Source organism: Aquarana catesbeiana, linkage group LG08 (assembly GCF_042186555.1).
Source record: "Aquarana catesbeiana isolate 2022-GZ linkage group LG08, ASM4218655v1, whole genome shotgun sequence".
Taxonomy (NCBI): domain Eukaryota; kingdom Metazoa; phylum Chordata; class Amphibia; order Anura; family Ranidae; genus Aquarana; species Aquarana catesbeiana.
In genome coordinates this window covers 292,677,631-292,698,533 of record NC_133331.1, presented here as the reverse complement: position 1 = coordinate 292,698,533, position 20,903 = coordinate 292,677,631, and the positions used below count along the sequence as shown (strand labels likewise).

Genomic DNA, 20,903 nt, shown 5'->3' with positions numbered 1-20,903 from the left:
TCTTGTTAAAATCTCATCTGAGAAAAAGCTTTATTTCTATTGTAGGGTCACCAGTACAGTATTTGTATATTGAAATCATATCCCCTCTCAAGCGTCTCTTCTCCAGAGAGAATAAGTTCAGTGCTCACAACCTTTCCTCATAACTAAGATCCTTCAGACCCTTTATTAGCTTTGTTGCCCTTCTCTGGACCCTCTCAAGTTCCAGCACATCCTTCCTGAGGACTGGTGCCCAGAACTGGACAGCATACTCCAGGTGCGGCCGGACCAGAGTCTTGTAGAGCGGGATAATTATCATTTTATCTCTGGAGTTGATCCCCCTTTTAATGCCAATATTCTGTTTGCTTTGTTAGCAGCAGCTTGGCATTGCATGCCATTGCTGAGCCTATCATCTACTAGGACCCCCAGGTCCTTTTCCATCCTAGATTCCCCCAGAGGTTCTCCCCCCAGTGTATAGATTGTATTCATATTTTTGCCACCCAAATGCATTATTTTACATTTTTCTACATTGAACCTCATTTGCCATGTAGTCGCCCACCCCATTCATTTGTTCAGATCTTTTTGCAAGGTTTCCACATCCTGCGGAGAAGTTATTGCCCTGCTTAGTTTAGTATCGTCTGCAAATACAGAGATTGAACTGTTTATCCCATCCTCCAGGTCATTTATGAACAAATTAAATAGGATTGGTCCCAGCACAGAACCCTGGGGAACCCCACTACCCACCCCTGACCATTCTGAGTACTCCCCATTTATCACCACCCTCTGAACACGCCCTTGTAGCCAGTTTTCAATCCATGTACTCACCCTATGGTCCATGCCAACTGACCTTATTTTGTACAGTAAATGTTTATGGGGAACTGTGTCAAATGCTTTTGCAAAATCCAGATACACCACGTCTACAGGCCTTCCTTTATCTAGATGGCAACTCACCCCCTCATAGAAGGTTAATAGATTGGTTTGGCAAGAACGATTCTTCATGAATCCATGCTGATTACTGCTAATGATACCGTTCTCATTACTAAAATCTTGTATATAGTCACTTATCATCCCCTCCAAGAGTTTACATACTATTGATGTTAGGCTAACTGGTCTGTAATTCCCAGGGATGTATTTTGGGCCCTTTTTAAATATCGGTGCTACATTGGCTTTTTTCCAATCAGCTGGTACCATTCCAGTCAGTAGACTGTCTGTAAAAATTAGGAACAACGGTCTGGCAATCACCTGACTGAGTTCCCTAAGTACCCTCGGATGCAAGCCATCAGGTCCCGGTGATTTATTAATGTTAAGTTTCTCAAGTCTAATTTTAATTCCGTCCTCTGTTAACCATGGAGGTGCTTCCTGTGACGTGTCATGAGGATAAACACTGCAGTTTTGGTTACTGAAGCCCCCCGATTCACTTGTGAAGACTGAGGAGAAGAATAAATTCAATACCTTCGCCATCTCCCCATCCTTTGTAACCAGATGTCCTTCCTCATTCTTTATGGGGCCAATATGGTCAGTCCTCCCTTTTTTACTGTGTACATACTTAAAGAATTTCTTGGGATTTTTTTTGCTCTCCTTCGCTATATGTCTTTCATGTTCTATCTTAGCCGTCCTTATTGCACCCTTACATTTCTTGTTGCATTCTTTATAAAGTCTGAATGCTGATGATGATCCCTCAACCTTGTATTTTTTGAAGGCCTTCTCCTTTGCTTTTATATGCATTTTTACATTGGAATTAAGCCATCCGGGACTTTTGTTCGCCCTTTTAAATTTATTACCCAATGGGATTCATTGGCTAATGCCCTTATTTAATATATTCTTAAAGCAAACCCATCTCTCCTCCGTATTCTTTGTTCCTAATATTTTATCCCAATTTATGCCTTTTAGCAAGGTTTGTAGTTTAGGGAAGTTGGCTCTTTTGAAATTCAGTGTCTTTGTATTCCCTTTATGTTTCCTATTTGTGTGATTTATACTGAAACTAATTGACCTGTGATCGCTGTTACCTAAATTGCCTCGTATTTCCACATCCGTGATCAGGTCTGTATTGTTGGTAATCAGTAGATCCAGTAATGTTTTATTTCTAGTTGGTGCGTCTACCATCTGACCCATAAAATTGTCCTGCAAGACATTAAGGAACTGGCGAGCCTTAAATGAATGTGCGGTTCCCTCCACCCAGTCTATGTCTGGATAATTAAAATCCCCCATTATGATAACACTTCCCATCCTTGCTGCTAATCCAAATTGTGATAGGAGATCCATCTCCATTTCCTCCCTCAGGTTAGGGGGCCTATAGCATACTCCCAGTATTATTTTCCCCTTAGCTTCATCCCTTTGGAGCTCTACCCATAAGGCTTCCACCTCCTCCCTAGCTCCCTCAGTGATGTCATCTCTCACAATCACTTGTACATTATTCTTGATATATAGGCATACTCCTCCCCCTTTTTTACCCTCTCTATCCTTGCGGTAAAGGGTATACCCTTGAATGTTTGCCAGCCAATCATGGGAGCTGTTGAACCAGGTCTCTGAAATTCCCACAAAATCCAAATCCTCCTCGTACAACAGTATCTCTAGTTCACCCATCTTGTCCGCCATGCTCCTGGCATTGGTGAACATGTCACATAGTTTAGACCGGTCGCATTTTGTCCTCGTATTGGGTGTTTCGAGATTGCAACTAGGACTTGCTACTATACTTATCTTGTGTTTTTGTGCTTTGGTCAACCTACCACTAATGCCCCCAATACTACCCTCTTGAATATCTTCCGCACTGGCTATCTCTGCCTCTGGACCCTCCCCCTCCGTCGCCTAGTTTAAAAACCCCTCTAACTTTTTGGCCATCTTCATTCCCAGCAGATCTGCACCCTCCTCACTTAGGTGCAGTCCGTCCCTTCTATAGTACCAGTTATCGACTGAGAAGTCGGCCCAGTCCTCCAAGAACCCAACCCCCTCCTTACTACACCAGCTCTTCAGCCACTTGTTTACTTCCCTAATCTCCCTCTGCCTTTCTGGTGTGGCTCGATGTACCGGTAGTATTCCTGAGAATACTACCTTGGAGGTCCTTTTCCTCAATTTAGCTCCTAAGTCCCTGAAATCGTTCTTTAGGACACTCCATCTGCCTCTGACTTTGTGATTGGTGCCAACGTGCACCATGACAGCCGGGTCTTCCCCAGCCCCTCCCAGTAATCTGTCCACCAGATCCGTGATGTGCCGAACCCGAGCGCCCGGTAGACAGCATACTGTTCGGCGCTTCAGGTCTTGGTTACAGATTGCCCTCTCTGTCCTTCTAAGAATTGAGTCCCCTACCACCAGAATCCATCTTTCCTTTCCCTTCGCTGCCCCCCCACTCTCACTGGAGGAGTTCTTCCCCCGGCAGCTAGGAGAGTCCCTCATCTCCAGCAGTGCTGGTCCCTGACTGGTTTCACCAATGACACTCAATGGAGCGTACTTATTGGGATGCTCCAGTCCTGGATCGGCCTCCTTGGCACTTCCCCCTCTACCCCTCCTGACTGTCACCCATCTACTCTTTACTAGTGCCAGCACCTCTTTGTCTCCACCCGCCTCTGTGCTGGCCCCTGCCGGCCCCTGCCGTGTACGTTCCTGGCTCTCCTTTAGTATGGAGGGACTTCTCAGTGCTGACAGTTGCTTCCCCAGATTCAGAACCTGGGCTTCCAGGGAAACAATGTGCTTATATTTTGCACAGCAGTATTCGCCCTTGATCGGATGATCAAGGAACGCATACATGCAGCAAGATGTACAAAGAGTCGCCTCTCCACACCCGCCGGGCATCGTACCTATTAAATTTAGTGAGGATTGGGGATTATACCCTGTCCAAATAACCTAACAGCTAGCTTCCTGGCACTAATACTTAAGCTTCCTGTTCTATATTTATTCTTCAGGGATTGGCCAGAATGTGCCCAATTCATCAAAGGACAGACATCCTAAACCAATGATATGATTACAATGTGGTCAGATTTATAGCTCCTTCTAGAAGTAATATATGTAGTGCCCTCCTATAGTTAGGCCATCAGACTATTCTTGTTTTTGGCCTCATTGTGCTGAGTGGTCTTTCTTCACTCTCCCCTGACCAACTATTGTAACAGGATACTCCGCCCTTGGAAGCAAGATTTATTTTTGATTTTGTGGTTACCTGACCTATGAAGACATGTTCATATTTTTGGAGGGGAGGGAGGGGGTGGATGTAGTGCCCTCCTCTAGTTAGGCTATCAGGCTAAATTTTGTTTTTGGCTTCACTGTGCTGAGTGGATCAGTGATCTATTGCTTTTGTCTGGTCAGGGTTTCCTGAGCTGAATGTTTTATTTCCCCCACCAGAAGTTTCCAGAGTATAGGGCAGGGAGATTCAAATGACCTGTATGAATATTTATCATGCCAATCCCTGGAAGGATGTACCCAGAAGGTGGCTGGGGAGGCAATAAAGCTTTGACAGACCTTGCCAGTGGTTTATTTCCTCTCCAGGGAGGGTTTCAGATCTCCTGGATCTGCTGTCAATGAGAGATTGATACTGAAACAAGAAACTGCGGTCCGGGCCTCAGAAAGAGCTGGGCTGAGGGCCTGGAGAGGATCGTCAAAAGAGGACTTTTGCTACAGTCTGGGCCTCAACAAGAGCTGGGCTGAGGGCCCGGGGAAGACTTATAAAGGATTTATTTGCTGGAAGTCGCTGTTCTGAAGTCCTTTTGAAGAGAAGGATCTTTATCTCCCTCATTAAGGACCTCCCGGAGGAAGGAGGAGCTCCTGGGATATTGTGATTAGGACCTGATTTTGGACTTTCATGTGTGACTGCAGCTATAAGGGTTTAGTGTGACGTTTGTGACAGACCCAACCAGGACAGAGGCTTTCGGAGAGGACTAGGGGCAAGCCTTCTACCCACTACCTATGGGCCCTGGCATTTGGGGGAGCTACAAGCATTTAGGAAGATGTTCTGTTATATAATGCAAAAGGACATTACTACATTTAACAGTCAGGGAAGCCATGATGGTCACTGCCAACTTGAAACTGAGGGAACAGTTGTATGTGAAAAGAAAGCAGGTTAATGAGATTTGGACAGCCCTGGGTCTTCTCGAATACTGGTGCCGGATAGTCTGAGGTGGGTTGAGATCACTGTTTGTTATGTGTTTATTGTTAAGTAGGTCTTTCAACTTTGTTCTGTTTTTTTCTGTCTGTCTGATCAGCAGCAAGTCTGGGCTCCCTTTGCCTGGGACTATCAGGAAGTAACAGCCAACAGCTCTGAAATTCTGGCTGAAGTGTCAGCAATGGGACAGACTAAGTGTGCTTTGCCCACCACCACCCGCAGCTATGGAAGAGGAGGTGGATGCACCAAGTGTTGACTCACCTTGACAAACCTGTTTCTGCACAGAACGAGATTGAATAGAGGAATGTGTCTGACCAACAGCCGGATGAGGGTACGGGAGATGGAGCAGCCGGCTCATCTCCCCAGCTGCAGTTTAGGGATCAGAGAGGAGAGGAAGCTGTCCTCACTCCCCAGCCACAGAAAGCTTGGATTTAAATGACTTTTCATCGGAGGACGTTATGGATTATGAGTCACCTGCCGAAGTGCTGGTACTGGGCCCAAGTGCCGCCAGCCCGTGCCCTATATTTTCAGCAATTCCAGAGACCGGGGATTTAATAGATTTTTTTTGCTGAGTAGGAACAACCTAGCTGCTGACCTCTGCCTGAAACATTCTGTGACCCTGGAGAATTTGTGCAAGGCCACCTACTTTTTTAGTTTACTTCCCAGCGGAAGAGCTGGCATCAGGGCAGAACAACACTGAGCTCTGCCCAACACCAACTTCAGCCTGCCTGAGAGAAGAGGCAGCCGGCTTTTGTTCCGCGCCACTGATTGGGACATGGGTTTTCCCAGTAGCAACATCTGTGGAGTTACAACAAACTTCTCCAGCTAAAGCGTTGGCAACTGGACAGAGGGCCCAAGACCTCTGCCTCACACCCGTGGCAGTTCCAGAGGATCAGGGTGAGAAGGTGGCAGTTCCTTCCCAGCAGGTCAGGATCCAGGGGGAGAAGGGAGAGGAGGTGGTCATACTCCCTCCCCAACGGCAGTGTAGGGACTCAGGAGTGAAAGAAGCTGTCCTCACTCCACAGCAGGAGTACAGGAGATGGAGCAAACAGCTCCCCAGTGGCAGATACACAGTCTGGGAGTTAGCCGCAGCAAATGATGTGGGGTCCACAGCAAAAGCGCTGGCATCAGGGCAGAGTGCTACCATCCTCTGCCCAGCATCGGCAACAACTGCAGAGTTCCAGGGAGCTGGGGTAGGTGGCCCCTCTCCCCAGCGACTAGCTGACATAATGAAGCTCCTACTCCCAGCTGAAGCGCTGGCAACAGGGCAGAGTGCCGCTGGCCTCTGCTTACCACCTCATGTGTCTTCATGGCTCCCGGGAACCAGGGCAGACGAGCCCCGGAATGGTAAAGACCACCTAGCTGAAGTGATGGCAGACAGTCGACGACCTCTGTCCCACACCTACTAATGACAACCTTTTCTCTGCAGCCCAGAAACGAGATCATGTGGACCAACTATGTGGGTTGACTCTGCCTAATACAAGTCCAGACCAGGTGGAGGCCTGGGACCTTGTTAGTTCACTTTTGATGGGGGAGAAATGTGACAGACCCAACCAGGACAGAGGCTTTTGAAGAGGACTAGGGGCAAGCCTTCTACCCACTACCTATGGGCCCTGGCATTTGAGGGAGCTACAAGCATTTAGGAAGATGTTCTGTTATATAACGCAAAAGGACATTACTACATTTAACAGTCAAGGAAGCCATGATGGCCTCTGCCAACTTGAAACTCAATGAACAGATGTATGTGAAAAGAAAGCTGGTTAATGAGATTTGGCCAGCCCTGGGTCTTCTTGAATACTGGTGCCGGATAGTCTGAGGTGGGATGAGATCACTGTTTGTTATGTGTTTATTCTTAAGTAGCTCTTTCCCATTGTTCTATTGTTTCTGTCTGATCAGCTCTTGTAGATGATATTAATCTTGTGAACACTTTAACTTGCTATGACACTATTGTGAGATGTTGTGTTTATACTTATGATAATGTGTAACGTACTTTGTGAGCTCGGTGCCGGCCAGTCTGACCTGAAGTGGGATCTTTGTTTAATTACATTTTCTGGGTGGGCACTGAGTCACCTAGGTGGCTAGTTGTTTAATTAGCTTAGTGTTTATAGTATATGTTGGTTGTTCCTTAGCTGTGTTAATTATATTCCTGTTTACAGTTTGTATTGTTAGGATAATATGATCAGGAGGGGAATATCCTCCTGTGGGGTATAAAGTATGTGTCTGAGTTTCAATAAAGAGTCATTCCTTTGGACTTTACCTCACATCTTGTCTGTGTACGATGCTTGGGGTAAAAAGGGCTTGTATTAGCTCTCGGTCTCCTCGGAACGGTTTGGAGGGCAGGGGGCACTATTTGGCAGAAGGAAGCACCTAATCGTGGTGCCAAGTGGTTCCATCGCAACATTCATCCCTCAGTTGATAGCTACTCTCGTTATGGAGTATTTTGTGACCCTAAACCTGTCTCCTGTTTCAGTTTTTTTCAGCAATAATTCTAAAATCGCATCTCCTAGATGAAGCCATTATTGTCTGCGTGCATGAGACTGTGAGTGACTGGCGACCTCCGTACTATTAAGGGAGACCTTCTTCTCAGTGGCCCCTCCGGGGGTGAGCGCTACATATAATAGAGTCTCTAATGTTTTACTAGTAAGACTCATTGACCCACCAGTCAATGTTACCCATGGATCAGATTTAACGCCTTCATTACACTCACCTCTCCAGTCAGCAGGCTGAGGATCTCCAGGGTGAGGTTCAATATCGTCTTATTCCAGGGAAATTCCTTGCTTGCACGCCTCACAAAACTCAAAGTCTGATGATTCTCCACCATGACGTCCTTGTAGAGATCCTTGTGTCCTTCTAAATACTCCAAGTCCTCCATGGAGAAATAGACAGTGACATCCTGACACCTTATAGGAACCTGACACACACAATGATACAGTCACCATCCAGACACATCCCTTGTCTGTTACTGGATAATGTCCCAGAATTCCCAGAATCCTCCTCACCTCTCCTGTCAGCAGCTCCATCATCTTCTTGGTGACTTCTAGAATCTTCTGCATGTTGTGTCTCTCAGGTTTTATGGAGTCACATGGAGGCACTGTGATGGTCATATGATCACCTGACTTCACAAGAGGAAATCTCTGTATTGAGGAACCAATAGGAATATCATGTTAGAATCCCAGAATCCTCCTCACCTCTCCGGTCAGGTCTGTGTTTTATTAATAGAGATAAGAGTGATGTCATGTGACCTCCCAGAATCCTCCTCACCTCTCCGGTCAGGTCTGTGTTTTATTAATAGAGATAAGAGTGATGTCATGTGACCTCCCAGAATCCTCCTCACCTCTCCGGTCAGGTCTGTGTTTTATTTATAGAGATAAGAGTGATGTCATGTGACCTCCCAGAATCCTCCTCACCTCTACGGTCAGGTCTGTGTTTTATTAATAGAGATAAGAGTGATGTCATGTGACCTTCCAGAATCCTCCTCACCTCTCCGGTCAGGTCTGTGTTTTATTAATAGAGATAAGAGTGATGTCATGTGACCTCCCAGAATCCTCCTCACCTCTCCGGTCAGGTCTGTGTTTTATTAATAGAGATAAGAGTGATGTCATGTGACCTCCCAGAATCCTCCTCACCTCTCCGGTCAGGTCTGTGTTTTATTAATAGAGATAAGAGTGATGTCATGTGACCTCCCAGAATCCTCCTCACCTCTCCAGTCAGCAGGTAGATGATCTCCAGGGTGAGGTTTAGGATCTTCTCAGTCATGTGACTCCGGTCCTCCTCCATCCTCATTGGTGCCGTCATGTGATCTATACAGGTCTCCTTGTAGACAGATAACTTTGGGAAATGAAAGTAAGAATTATTTGGATGGTATTGGTCACACAATATTAGGATGTGGATGTGAGGGGGGGGGGTAATAGGAGGGTTGCTGTACATTTAAGTACTACTGCCCCCCATGGGAACACATTTCATTTGGACTGTTCAATGTTCAAGGTCCCGGGACTCTCTTGACCTGTTGGATCATAAATAGTTTTTTCTCTATTAGGTTTGTTTTATTTCTGAACTGGTTTTGATCCGTTTTAGATCTGCAGATAAAGAATGATAAATATGATCCTTCTTCTGTCTTCCTGTTTTGCTCTGAGGCAGTGCTGTGAGGTCAATGTAGGGTCATCACGATGTCCAGAAAGGGGAACCTCCTTGTTTGTTTTGCTGGCTAATAATTGCCAGAACTCTGACTGCATGGCTCCCCACTAAGGGGCCCTTAAAGTCCATCACCTCTTCATTACTCCCCTCAGCTGCTCTACTTCCCTCAGAACCCTCAGTATTTTCCTCCCTCTGGACACCTATGATGGAACATATCCTTCATGGCAGGCCAGGGAATGTTCTCTTGCTCCTGACCAGCAATGTAAGGAGCTCTATGCTCCATACTCCTGACCCCTGCACTCCATCATTGTGTTGGCTGCAAATTGTAATGACTACCTATTGGCTGCCCATGTAGTGTAATAATTGCACTTTGTAGGACATGTATGGTCAGGGTGATCATTGTCTTTTCTATTTATTGATAGTGGTGTTTGTTTAGAGGAACATATTACTAGAATTTATCTCCAAAATGAAGAGAATGTTCCGGCCTGGTAAGTGGGGGAATGTTCTGCCCCTGAAGAGGTTAATCTAGGTTTCCACACTATATATGTGAGTATCATCATCTGCTGGAGATAAAAGACGTCACAGTGACTATGGAGGAAGAGGACGGAACATGACGGGGGGTTACTGGGTGTAAATAGAAAATAAGATCTTATTACCTCGTCTGCTGTCACTTCCAGCAACGTCTCCTCTCTAGCTCCTCCCGATTCACCTCTCACCTGGAACTTCCTATTTATATCTGACATCACTTCCTGTCTGTAGCTGACATCACTTCCTGACTTTCATAGAGACTTCCTGTCTGGTTAGAAGTGAGATCAGCACCTTGTGGAGCTCAGAGGAACTGCAGCCCCAAGAAATGTCTAGTAGTGTGAACACGGCCTTGTAGATCTCTATCTCCTCCACCACCATGGGAGAAATATATTACTCCTTAGTCCAGACTTTTTCAGCCAAGGTTCCTGAAAAGGTTTCTAGGGTTTCAAGTAATGAACACTTTCTGTCTCTCAGTAGCAACTGGCATCTGGGGATGAGCCGATAGCTCAGTCTGAACCTAGTTTTGGACCAAACTGTAGCTATTCGGATGTTTGGATCAATGCCAGAACGTTAGCCCGTTTGGACCTCTGTTCATATATAGAACTAATATTTCTATTGCTTCTGTCTATGCCAGCACCCCGCTGTTATTTGCTTCCTAAGGTAGCCGCCTCGGTTTCTCTAGGAACCATTGATGTCATGGGGAATGAGGGCATGTGGCCTGGTATGGTTCGGGGGGAGGGAGCATGCTTTTCCCCCTTCATGTTTTGATTGAGGGTCTGGTATGGACATTGGTGGTGGAAGGGACACATCATCCCTCTGAATCTGAGTGTTGAAATCACCTTCGGCCGACTGAATGTACTCTTGTGATTTAAAATTGTCTCTCTTTCTCCTGGTCTCCCCCAAGTGGGAGGATTCCTCTGTGGGGTACCCATGGAGTAGGGTGAAGAAGAGGGAAAGCATGACTGGAGGAAGAACACAGTAACCCAGGTGTAGACCATCCTTCAATGAATCCTAGAGGCAAAAAGGTAGAAGGAAGCACCTGAGTACCTTATTTGGGCTCTAGTTGGAAGTGGCATTAAAGTATGTGACCAGTGGTGTGATGTAACACCTGACCATCCACCTGAGTAGTTGAATTTTAGCACCAAATTTGAAAAGGGAATACATTTCAAAGACATCCCCGTTGATACAATAACAGTCTAAGGTATAGGGTAACTCTGTCTTACCTGTCCATGATGGTGGACTGGATATAAAGTCCTATCTTCCCCCAATAACAGTGGGCAAACCCCTGAAGGGATCTTCAGGGGCTGGGTTCTATAGCCCTGGACCACCACCCTGGACCTGTAGAACACCCTGCAGCTACCTCAACGAGTTTCAGAGCGTGCCAATGTAAGCGCCCCACGCAGAATCCAGTGCCCAAAGCATCATCACAGGCCATCTTCACAGAGCAGGGTCTGGGTACGACTCTGAGGTTTTACAGAGGTTGCACCAATCCGGATACACTGCTTCTGTATAAGTGTTAGAGGACAGTGAGATGTTCATTGAAGGATTCACATAAAATATAAAAAATAAGGGAAGCTGATTTATCTGTGAAGAAGAAGAGGTCCATCAACTGAGGACTCACTGAGTGGGGGAGGGTTATAGGGGAGGCGCCCCAAGCAGACGTGTCCTTAAAAGCTTGCCAGTGTTCAATCACATAAAGGTACTTACCTATAACTCTTGGATTAGAAATTTATTGCCTGAGTCCTGTACTGTACAATGAAGATACTAAAGTTACTCCCGGGCACACCTACCCAACCCTCCCTCCTAAAAAAAATTTCTGCACCCTTGTAGGCACATACATACCTACATGGGAAAAAAATTGGTTACACTTCACACGTTACATATCGCCATGCACCCCACATTCAGAGCAATAATTCTAGGCCCATTATTCATGGGTAACTCTAAACTGTTATCCTGCAAAGACTTTTGAAGCGCCACCTATGGGCAATATTTGGGCATTGAAGTTCGTCTTCATTGCATTGGCACACACAATATTAATGCTTGACATGTTGGGTATCTATTTACTCGGCACAACCTCGTGTTTTATATTCTACCTGAAAATTGTGTAATATATTGTGTTTGTGTGCCCTAAAATAAACTTTAGTGTATTTCTTGGTGATATTTACTGTGGATAAACCGTTCAGCTAATATCATCTCACATTAAAACTTGGAACTACCCCCATTTTGTTCCCCAGTGCCTCTGCTTGCAGAAAATATATGTTTCATGGTTTTATCTAATCTTCAGGCCCAAAATGTTAACATGTGTGCCAAAATAATGCAAAAACAGCTCTGGCAGTGAAAGGGATAATGTGAGCTAGATGGGATCACTCTCCTGTGATCACACTATATACATTAGAGCTCCCCCTAGCTGCAGCCTGGTAATAACATTGCTAGGAGGTCTATTTATTGAGCTGCTATATACTTCCCATCTTTAAAGGCTGAGTTTACTCTTTGTTGACTTCTCTAAATTCCAGCCCCCCTATGTACCAATATACCATTAATGTACCTCGGTTGCAGAAAAATAAAAGCTTTCTTAGATTATTAGAACAAGGCCTTACCTTAGCCCCTGCTGTGTTCATAGAAAACGTCATGACTTCCTGGTATGTAGATTTGGGATGTGAGAGCCAGCAAGACACAGGAAGGAGTTTACCAGCTGTCCTCATTAGCACACACACCTTGCACCCATCAACTAGGTTTGCACAGCATCCCCGGCATCACTCCACACGTGCATTTCCCTGGCTTGTCAATGTAAGCTGCCACAGCTGCTATGTTTGCACGGCACCCCCAGCATCCCTCCAGACGGGTCTGGGCCGGATGCTAAACTCTCTGGGGCCGCATGTGGCCCACGGGCCATGGGTTGCACACCTCTGATGTAGTGCAAGGGCCTGTCTGATTGGATAGGTAGGTGGGCTCTCCTTTTCCATAGTTTTAGTAAATCTCAAAGAAATATACATTCATCACGGCTCAGCAAATGCGTGTCACATTTTTTTTTAACCACTTGTCGTCCACCTGCCGGCTTTGTACTGCAGACGAGCGGCCCGTACCCACAAACCTACAGTATCTCACAAAAGTAAGTACACCCCTCACATTTTTGTAAATCTTTTCTTCTAACTTTTCATGTGACAACACTGAAGAAATGACACTTGTCTACAATGTAAAGTAGTGAGTGTGCAGCTTGTATAACAGTGTAAATTTGCTGTCCCCTCAAAATAACTCAACACACAGCCATTAATGTCTAAACCGCTGGCAACAAAAGTGAGTACACCCCTAAGTGAAAATCTCCAAATTGGGCCCAAAGTGTCAATATTTTGTGTGGCCACCATTATTTTCCAGCACCGCCTTAACCCTCTTGGGCATGGAGTTCACAAGAGCTTCACAGGTTGTCACTGGAGTCCTCTTCCACTCCTTCATGACGACATCGCGGAGCTGGTGGATGTTAGAGACCTTGCGCTCCTCCACCTTCCATTTGAGGATGTCCAACAGATGATCAATAGGGTTTAGGTCTGGAGACATGCTTGGCCAGTCCATCACCCTTACCCTCAGCTTCTTTAGCAAGGCAGTGGTCATCTTGGAGGTGTGTTTGGGGTCGCTATGTTGGAATACTGCCCTGCGGTCCAGTCTCTGAAGGGAGGGGATCATGCTTTGCTTCAGTATGTCACAGTACATGTTGGTTCCCTCAATGATCTGTAGCCCCCCAGTGCCGGCAGCACTCATGCAGGCCCAGACCATGACACTCCCACCACCATGCTTGACTGTAGGCAAGACACACTTGTCTTTGTATTCCTCACCTGGTTGCCCCCACACACGCTTGTCACCATCGGAACCAAATAAGTTTATCTTGGTCTCATCAGACCACAGGACATGGTTCCAGTAATCCATGTCTTTAGTCTGCTTGTCTTCAGCAAACTGTTTACGGGCTTTCTTGTGCATCATCTTTAGAAGAGGCTTCCTTCTGGGACAATAGCCATGCAGACCAATTTGATGCAGTGTGCGGCGTATGGTCTGAGCATTGACAGGCTGACCCCCCACCCCTACAACCTCTGCAGCAATGCTGGCAGCACTCATACATCTATTTCCCAAAGACAACCTCTGGATATGACGCTGAGCACGTGACCTCAACTTCTTTGGTGGACCATGGTGAGGCCTGTTCTGAGTGGAACCTGTCCTGTTATACCGCTGTATGGTCTTGGCCACCGTGCTGCAGCTCAGTTTCAGGGTCTTGGCAATCTTCTTATAGCCTAGGCCATCTTTATGTAGAGCAACAATTCTTTTTTTTCAGATCCTCAGAGAGTTCTTTGCCATGAGGTGCCATGTTGTACTTCCAGTGACTAGTATGAGAGAGCGATAACACCAAATTTAACACACCTGCTCCCCATTCACACCTGAGACCTTGTAACACTAACGAGTCACATGACACCGGGGAGGGAAAATGGCTAATTGGGCCCAATTTGGAGATTTTTACTTAGGGGTGTACTGACTTTTGTTGCCAGCGGTTTAGACATTAATGGCTGTGTGTTGAGTTATTTTGAGGGGACAGAAAATTTACACTGTTATACAAGCTGTACACTCACTACTTTACATTGTAGACAAGTGTCATTTCTTCAGTGTTGTCACATGAAAAGATAGAAGAAAAGATTTACAAACATGTGAGGGGTGTACTCACTTCTGTGAGATACTTGTATGTACTGGTACATTCCTGCCTGTTTCTGGGTGTAGGGCGCACACCTGAGGGAGTCTGTCAGCAGGTCCCGGCCAATGATTAATGGCTGGGACCAGCACAGAGCTCTATACAGAGGGAACAATCTCTCTGTGTCTTATCCCTGCAAATCAGGGATATGAAACAAAGAGATCTTTAGTAAAAAGCAGCACACATTACCACTTGTTAGGCTCACAGTTAACCTTTGGATCGCCCCTAGATGTTAACCCCTTCCCAGCCAGTGTCATTAGTACAGTGACAGTGTATAGTATTATCCCTGATCACTCCTTAGTGTCAGTTAGTGTCAGATTGGCCGCCGCACTATCACAGTCTCACTATAACTCGCTGATCACCGCCATTACTAGTATAAAAATAAATAAATAAAAATTCCAGTATATATACTTTTTATTGTAGACGGTATAACTTTCACACAAACCAATTAAAAGAAAATCCCAATATGAGTATATTATCAAAGACATGTAGCAGAATACATTTTGTCAAAGTTTATGAAGAAATTAGATTTTTTTACATTTTTTTATTAAATACGTTAAAAATTACGTTTTATAACAGAAAGCAGACCATTTTTTTTTTTTTTAGGCATTATTTCCTTTACATGGCAAAATATAACAAACCCCAAGGATGATCAAATACCACCAAAAGAAAGCTTTATTTGTGAGGGGAAAATGATATACATGGGGTACAGCGTTGCATGACCGCGCAATTACCAGTCGAATAAGCACAGTGCTGAATAGCAAAATATGGGCTGGTCATGAAGAGGGGGTAAAAACCTTCCAGAGATTAAATGGTTAAACGGACCTGTAAGTGTTTGTGAAATCTTCCACCACAAAATGTAATCAGCCAATGAGAGGTAATGACTCCATTTTTATTCTAAAAGGCCTAGAGGACTGCCTTTTAAGTGGCGGGGTTAACGTGTTTCGTCCCGGAAGATGACGTGAGAAAACAGACCTCTTGCAAGAGTTTACACCACAAAATGTACTCAGCCAATGAGAGGTAATGACTCCATTTTTATTTTTCTCCTGCTATCAATGGCCAACACGGTACAACACTTCATCCATGTCTTTGGTGATCTCTGATCTCCTTATCAACTGTTTCTTACATGATGAAGATCAGCCATGGAGTATATCTGAGGTGTATATCAGGCTGTGCTTCTTCTCCACATGTCCAGCAGCATTCATATACAAGATATTTTCCACACTAATACACCTCGAGGGTTGTGTGGGACCCCTGATGTACAGGAAGACAGGACTTCAGTGAGGAACAATTCCCTCACTCAGGACAGGAACATGGCTTCTCCCCGTGTGAGACCTCTGATGTCTGGAAAGATGGAACTTCTCTGAAAAGCATTTCCCGCACTCAAGGCAAGGATACGGCTTTTTCCCTGAGTGCAATTTCTGATGTCTGGAAAGATGTGAATTCCTTGAAAAATGTTTCCCGCACTCAATACAGGAAAGTGTCTTCTCTCCCGTGTGAGATCTTTGATGTCTGTTATGAGAGGACTTGTCTGAAAAACATTTCCCACACTCAGGACAGGAATACGGCTTCTCCCCTGTGTGCAATCTCTGATGTATATTAAGATGACTCTTCATTGAAAAACATTTCCCGCACTCAGGACAGGAATACGGCTTCTCCCCCGTGTGAAATCTCTGATGATTGTAAAGACTGGACCTATAGGAAAAACACTTCCCGCACTCAGGACAGGAATACGGCTTCTCCCCTGTGTGCGATCTCTGATGAATGTAAAGTTGGGACTTCTGTGGAAAACATTTCCCGCACTCAGGACAGGAATACGGCTTCTCCCCTGTGTGCGATCTCTGATGAATGTAAAGTTGGGACTTCTGTGGAAAACATTTCCCGCACTCAGGACAGGAAAGTGGCTTTTCCCCTGTGTGCGATCTCTGATGACTGTAAAATTGTGACTCCCTAGAAAAACGTTCCCCACACTCAGGAAAGGAATATGCCTTCTCACCCGTGTGCAATCTCTGATGTCTGAAAAGATGTGACTTCCGTGAAAAACATTTCCCGCACTCAGGACACAAATACGGCTTCTCACCCGTGTGCAATCTCTGATGTCTGCAAAGATGTGACTTCCGTGAAAAACATTTCCCGCACTCAGAACAAGAATAAGGCTTTTCCCCAGTGTGAGAACTTTGATGTCTGACAAGGTGTGATTTGTGTACAAAACATTTCCCACATCCAGAACATGAATACGGCTTCTCATCTGTGTGAGAGCTTTTATGCGCATTAAGACTGGCTTTGGAGCGGAAACACTTCCCGCACTCAGGACAGGAAAACCTCTTATCTGTTGGAAGGACGGCACCGTCCCTCACAGTCTGAGGTTCCTCAGGATAAGAGGAATATGATGGTCCGGCACCGTCCCGCACAGTCTGAGGTTCCTCAGGATAAGAGGAATACGATGGTCCGGCACCGTCCCTCACGGTCTGAGGTTCCTCAGGATAAGAGGAATACGATGGTCCGGCACCGTCCCTCACAGTCTGAGGTTCCTCAGGATAAGAGGAATACGATGGTCCATCTACACTGTGTGGTGCCGGATGGACATTTGAGGTAGTCGGGTTTTCTCCTGGACTATACTGTGTGATGTCCTCATCTTCTACTTTACAGTCTGGAGACAAAGTGAGACAATCCTCTGAGGTTTTCCTCATCTCCCGTCCATCTACTAAAATAGAAATACAAAGATTATTACTAGACATGAGCAGATTGGTTCCCCTAAACCAGGACTCCGCCCACATCAGGCAGCTTTGTCTCTGAGGATCTTACAATTCCCCCCCTCAAGATAACTAGTAAATGGGTCCTCTGATCTCCTACCAGATCATTTCTTTATTCATGGACCTTAGTCAGAGAGTGAGGAAACAACGAGAACTGTCTTTTATAGGAGTGACAGTGATGAGGGGATTATAGGACAAGTGTCCCCACCCCCTCTATCACTCATTGCCATCTTCCCAACACAAGAAGTCCTGCACTTCCTTATTTAGGCCATGATTTAGTCATGAATAACAGCGGGGCTGAGCCCCACCAGAGGTCAGAGAGTGAGGATGGGGGGAGAACAACCAAGATGAAGATTGGACTGATCCTGAAGACCACCATCATTGGGTTATTGACTCCTCCCTCATTATCACTTTCTGTTTGAGGATGTTATCACATTATTATCATTGTGTGCACTTGTAGCACCCTCTACCTTTAGGTAGGTTGCTAGAGGTAGTTGTTCGTGTTTTTACAGCCAGTGCAGGTAAATTTTTTAGCCCTTTTTGTTTTGATCTGGGGGCTGGGGAGTGGTTTAGTGTAGCAGCAGATGACTGACATGTACTTTATCTCTCTGGTGCCTCCTTTGTTTCCAGAGGGTTCTGGAAAAGAGGCAGGGCAGAGGATTGGAGTGACATGGAGTGTATCTGGGAGCCCTGACCAATCCCCAACTAGGATTGGCAGGGGGCAGGCCTCCTATATATACACTCATGGTCAGCCTGTTGTGGGAGGGGTTGTTGGGTGGAAGAGCTGAATGATGGAGTGTTAGGCTGTGGTGGCCCTTAAGGGAACCCCCTTTCTGGGGGGGATTGACCTCGGGCCTGGAGCACAGGAGCTGGGAGGGAGCCTCTCTTTATACAGTCATTGAGAGGTGTCCTGGAACAGGAGCGGGATGAAGACAGCGGGGAGCACTGCCAAGAAAGTCATTCAGGAGGGTTCCATGCCGGGTCGGTGAGAAGCACAGTGAGAAGCTCTGGGAGGGACATGCCAGGATTGGATCTGAAGCCAGAGGAAGAGACTGTGGTGTTGTTGAAGTCGATTTGCTGCAGCCAGGAGGGTTGGCAGGATTTGCATTGGACTTTCTGGGATCAGCAGTCCACCAAGTTTCAGTTAGCACAAATGTCCTTTTTTATCGCTATTGGTTGCTACACCAAAGGGGACTGCAGTCCCCTGCCAGCGAATGGCTATTATTCAACTGGTCGGACTTATTCAGAGTGAGGCCTAACCATGTGCTAATGGTTACCGGAACCTTGGATTGTGTAGTAGAGAAAGCAAAGTGATCTCAAGTAGTGTGCTGGAGGAGTGTGGAGCTTAGGAGACTGTCAATATAGATTCAAAACGATTGTTCAATTTATCAAGTTTAATCCCCCCCAAAAAAAAAAAAAAAGCTAAAGGACTGTTCATTGACTGGCAAAGTGTGTCTGAAGTGAATGCCTGGCCAAGCAGGGTGATGTGTGGAGCTGAAACACGCAGCGACCACACAGTTTTTCAAATAAAGTTTGAAAAACCACTGCGCAAATACTGTGTGACACAAACAATGGCAACAACCACCATTTATTCTCTAGGGCTTCAGCTTAAAAAAATATATGTTTTGGGGTTTCTAAGTAGTTTTCTAGCAGTTATGACTGAATACATTGTTTCTATGTGTTTATCAGATGATGGGGGATCTAGGTGGACCCTCCGTACTGCTCTCTCCTTTACAATAAAGTCTCCTCTTACCCGGTGATGTGAGGGGCGGCTGGTTGTCCATCATGACGTCCTTGTAGAGATCCTTGTGTCCTTCTAAATACTCCCACTCCTCCATGGAGAAATAGACAGTGACATCCTGACACCTTATAGGAACCTGACACACACAATGATACAGTCACCATCCAGACACATCCCTTGTCTGTTAATGGATAATGTCCCAGAATTCCCAGAATCCTCCTCACCTCTCCTGTCAGCAGCTCCATCATCTTCTTGGTGACTTCTAGAATCTTCTCCATGTTGTGTCTCTCAGGTTTTAGGGAGTCACATGGAGGCACTGTGATGGTCATATGATCACCTGACTTCACAAGAGGAAATCTCTGTATTGGGGAACCAATAGGAATATCATGTTAGAATCCCAGAATCCTCCTCACCTCTCCGGTCAGGTCTGTGTTTTATTATTAGAGATAAGAGTGATGTCATGTGACCTCCCAGAATCCTCCTCACCTCTCCGGTCAGGTCTGTGTTTTATTAATAGAGATAAGAGTGATGTCATGTGACCTCCCAGAATCCTCCTCACCTCTCCGGTCAGGTCTGTGTTTTATTAATAGAGATAAGAGTGATGTCATGTGACCTCCCAGAATCCTCCTCACCTCTCCGGTCAGGTCTGTGTTTTATTAATAGAGATAAGAGTGATGTCATGTGACCTCCCAGAATCCTCCTCACCTCTCCGGTCAGCAGGTAGATGATCTCCAAGGTGAGGTTTAGTATTTTCTCAGTCATGTGACTCCGGTCCTCCTCCATCCTCATTGGTGCCATCAATTGATCTATACAGCTCTCCTTGTAGACGGATAACTTTGGGAAATGAAAGAAAAAATTATTTGGGTGGTATTGGTCACACATAATAGGATGTGGATGTGGATGTGAGGGGGGGGTAATAGGAGGATTGTTGTACATTTAAGGAATACTGCCCCCCATGAGAACACATTTAATTTGGGCTGTTCAATGTTGTTACATTTTCAAGGTCTCTGGACCCTCTTGACCTGCTGGATCATAAATTGTCTATTCTCTGTTTGGTTTGTTTTATTTCTGAACTGGATTTGATTAGTTTTAGATCTGCAGATAAGGAATGATACGATCCTTTTTTCTGTCTTCGTGTTTTGCTCTAGGGCAGTGCTGTAAGTCAATGTAGGGTCATCATGATGTCCGGGAAGGGGAACCTCCTTGTTTGTTTTGCCAGCTAATCATGATAATTGCCAGAACTCTGACTGCAAAGCTCCTCACTACCCATTAAGGGGCCCTTAAAATCCATCATCTATCCATTGCTCCTTACAGACCCCTCAGCTCCTCTACTTCCCTCAGAACCCTCAGTATTTTCCTCCATACTCCTGACCCAGTGGCGGAATTACTGGGGTCGCAACAGTCGCACTTGCGACGGGGCCCGGCATTCCGCCACTGTGGGGGGGGGCCCAGCGGGGTTGCTCTTCACAGCACTCTGAGGCTGAGCGTGTCTCTCATCTAACAGCACAGAGACACCGGCATTGTTTGTTTTATTTCCCTCTTCCTGTGTCCTCTCTCGCATGGCATGACAGAGGACACACAGCTGATCTCCCCCCTTCCTTGTGTGCTCCGCGGGAAATGTGAGCTCCTTAGCTTCACACTTGACTGCCCGCGGAGCACAGAGAGGGGAGGGGGGAGATCAGCTGTGTGTCCTCTGTCATGCCATGCGAGAGAGGACACACGAAGAGGGAAATAAAACAAACAATGCCGGTGTCTCTGCTGCTGTTAGATGAGACACACAGGCGTACAGCGGAGCGGACCGAAGCCGCCTCCCCCTCTCTGGGGGGAGGAGTCTGAGGGACACATGCCGGTGTGCCTATCCTGCGCTGTTCTGAGGTCTGTAAAGTTTGTATTCAAATAGACATGTGCTGGGGGGAACACTATGGGAGGGGGGTCTGCACTGATGGAGGGACGGTGGTC

At 46.0% G+C, this 20,903-nt stretch overlaps 1 protein-coding gene across 1 annotated transcript in view; it reads right to left on the bottom strand.

Moving 5' to 3' along the window:
- Nucleotides 1–19,135, bottom strand: part of LOC141104798 (uncharacterized) — a 40,564-nt gene extending 21,429 nt beyond the window's left edge. The window contains exons 1-2 of the mRNA XM_073594554.1: nucleotides 18,957–19,135; nucleotides 15,786–17,154 (exon numbers count right to left, since the gene is read on the bottom strand). Of these exons, the coding sequence (XP_073450655.1) occupies nucleotides 15,786–17,154; nucleotides 18,957–19,041 (1,454 nt within the window). The 5' untranslated portion in view covers nucleotides 19,042–19,135. The remainder of the gene's footprint in view (nucleotides 1–15,785; nucleotides 17,155–18,956) is intronic.
- Between the last annotated feature and the right edge of the window lie 1,768 nt (nucleotides 19,136–20,903).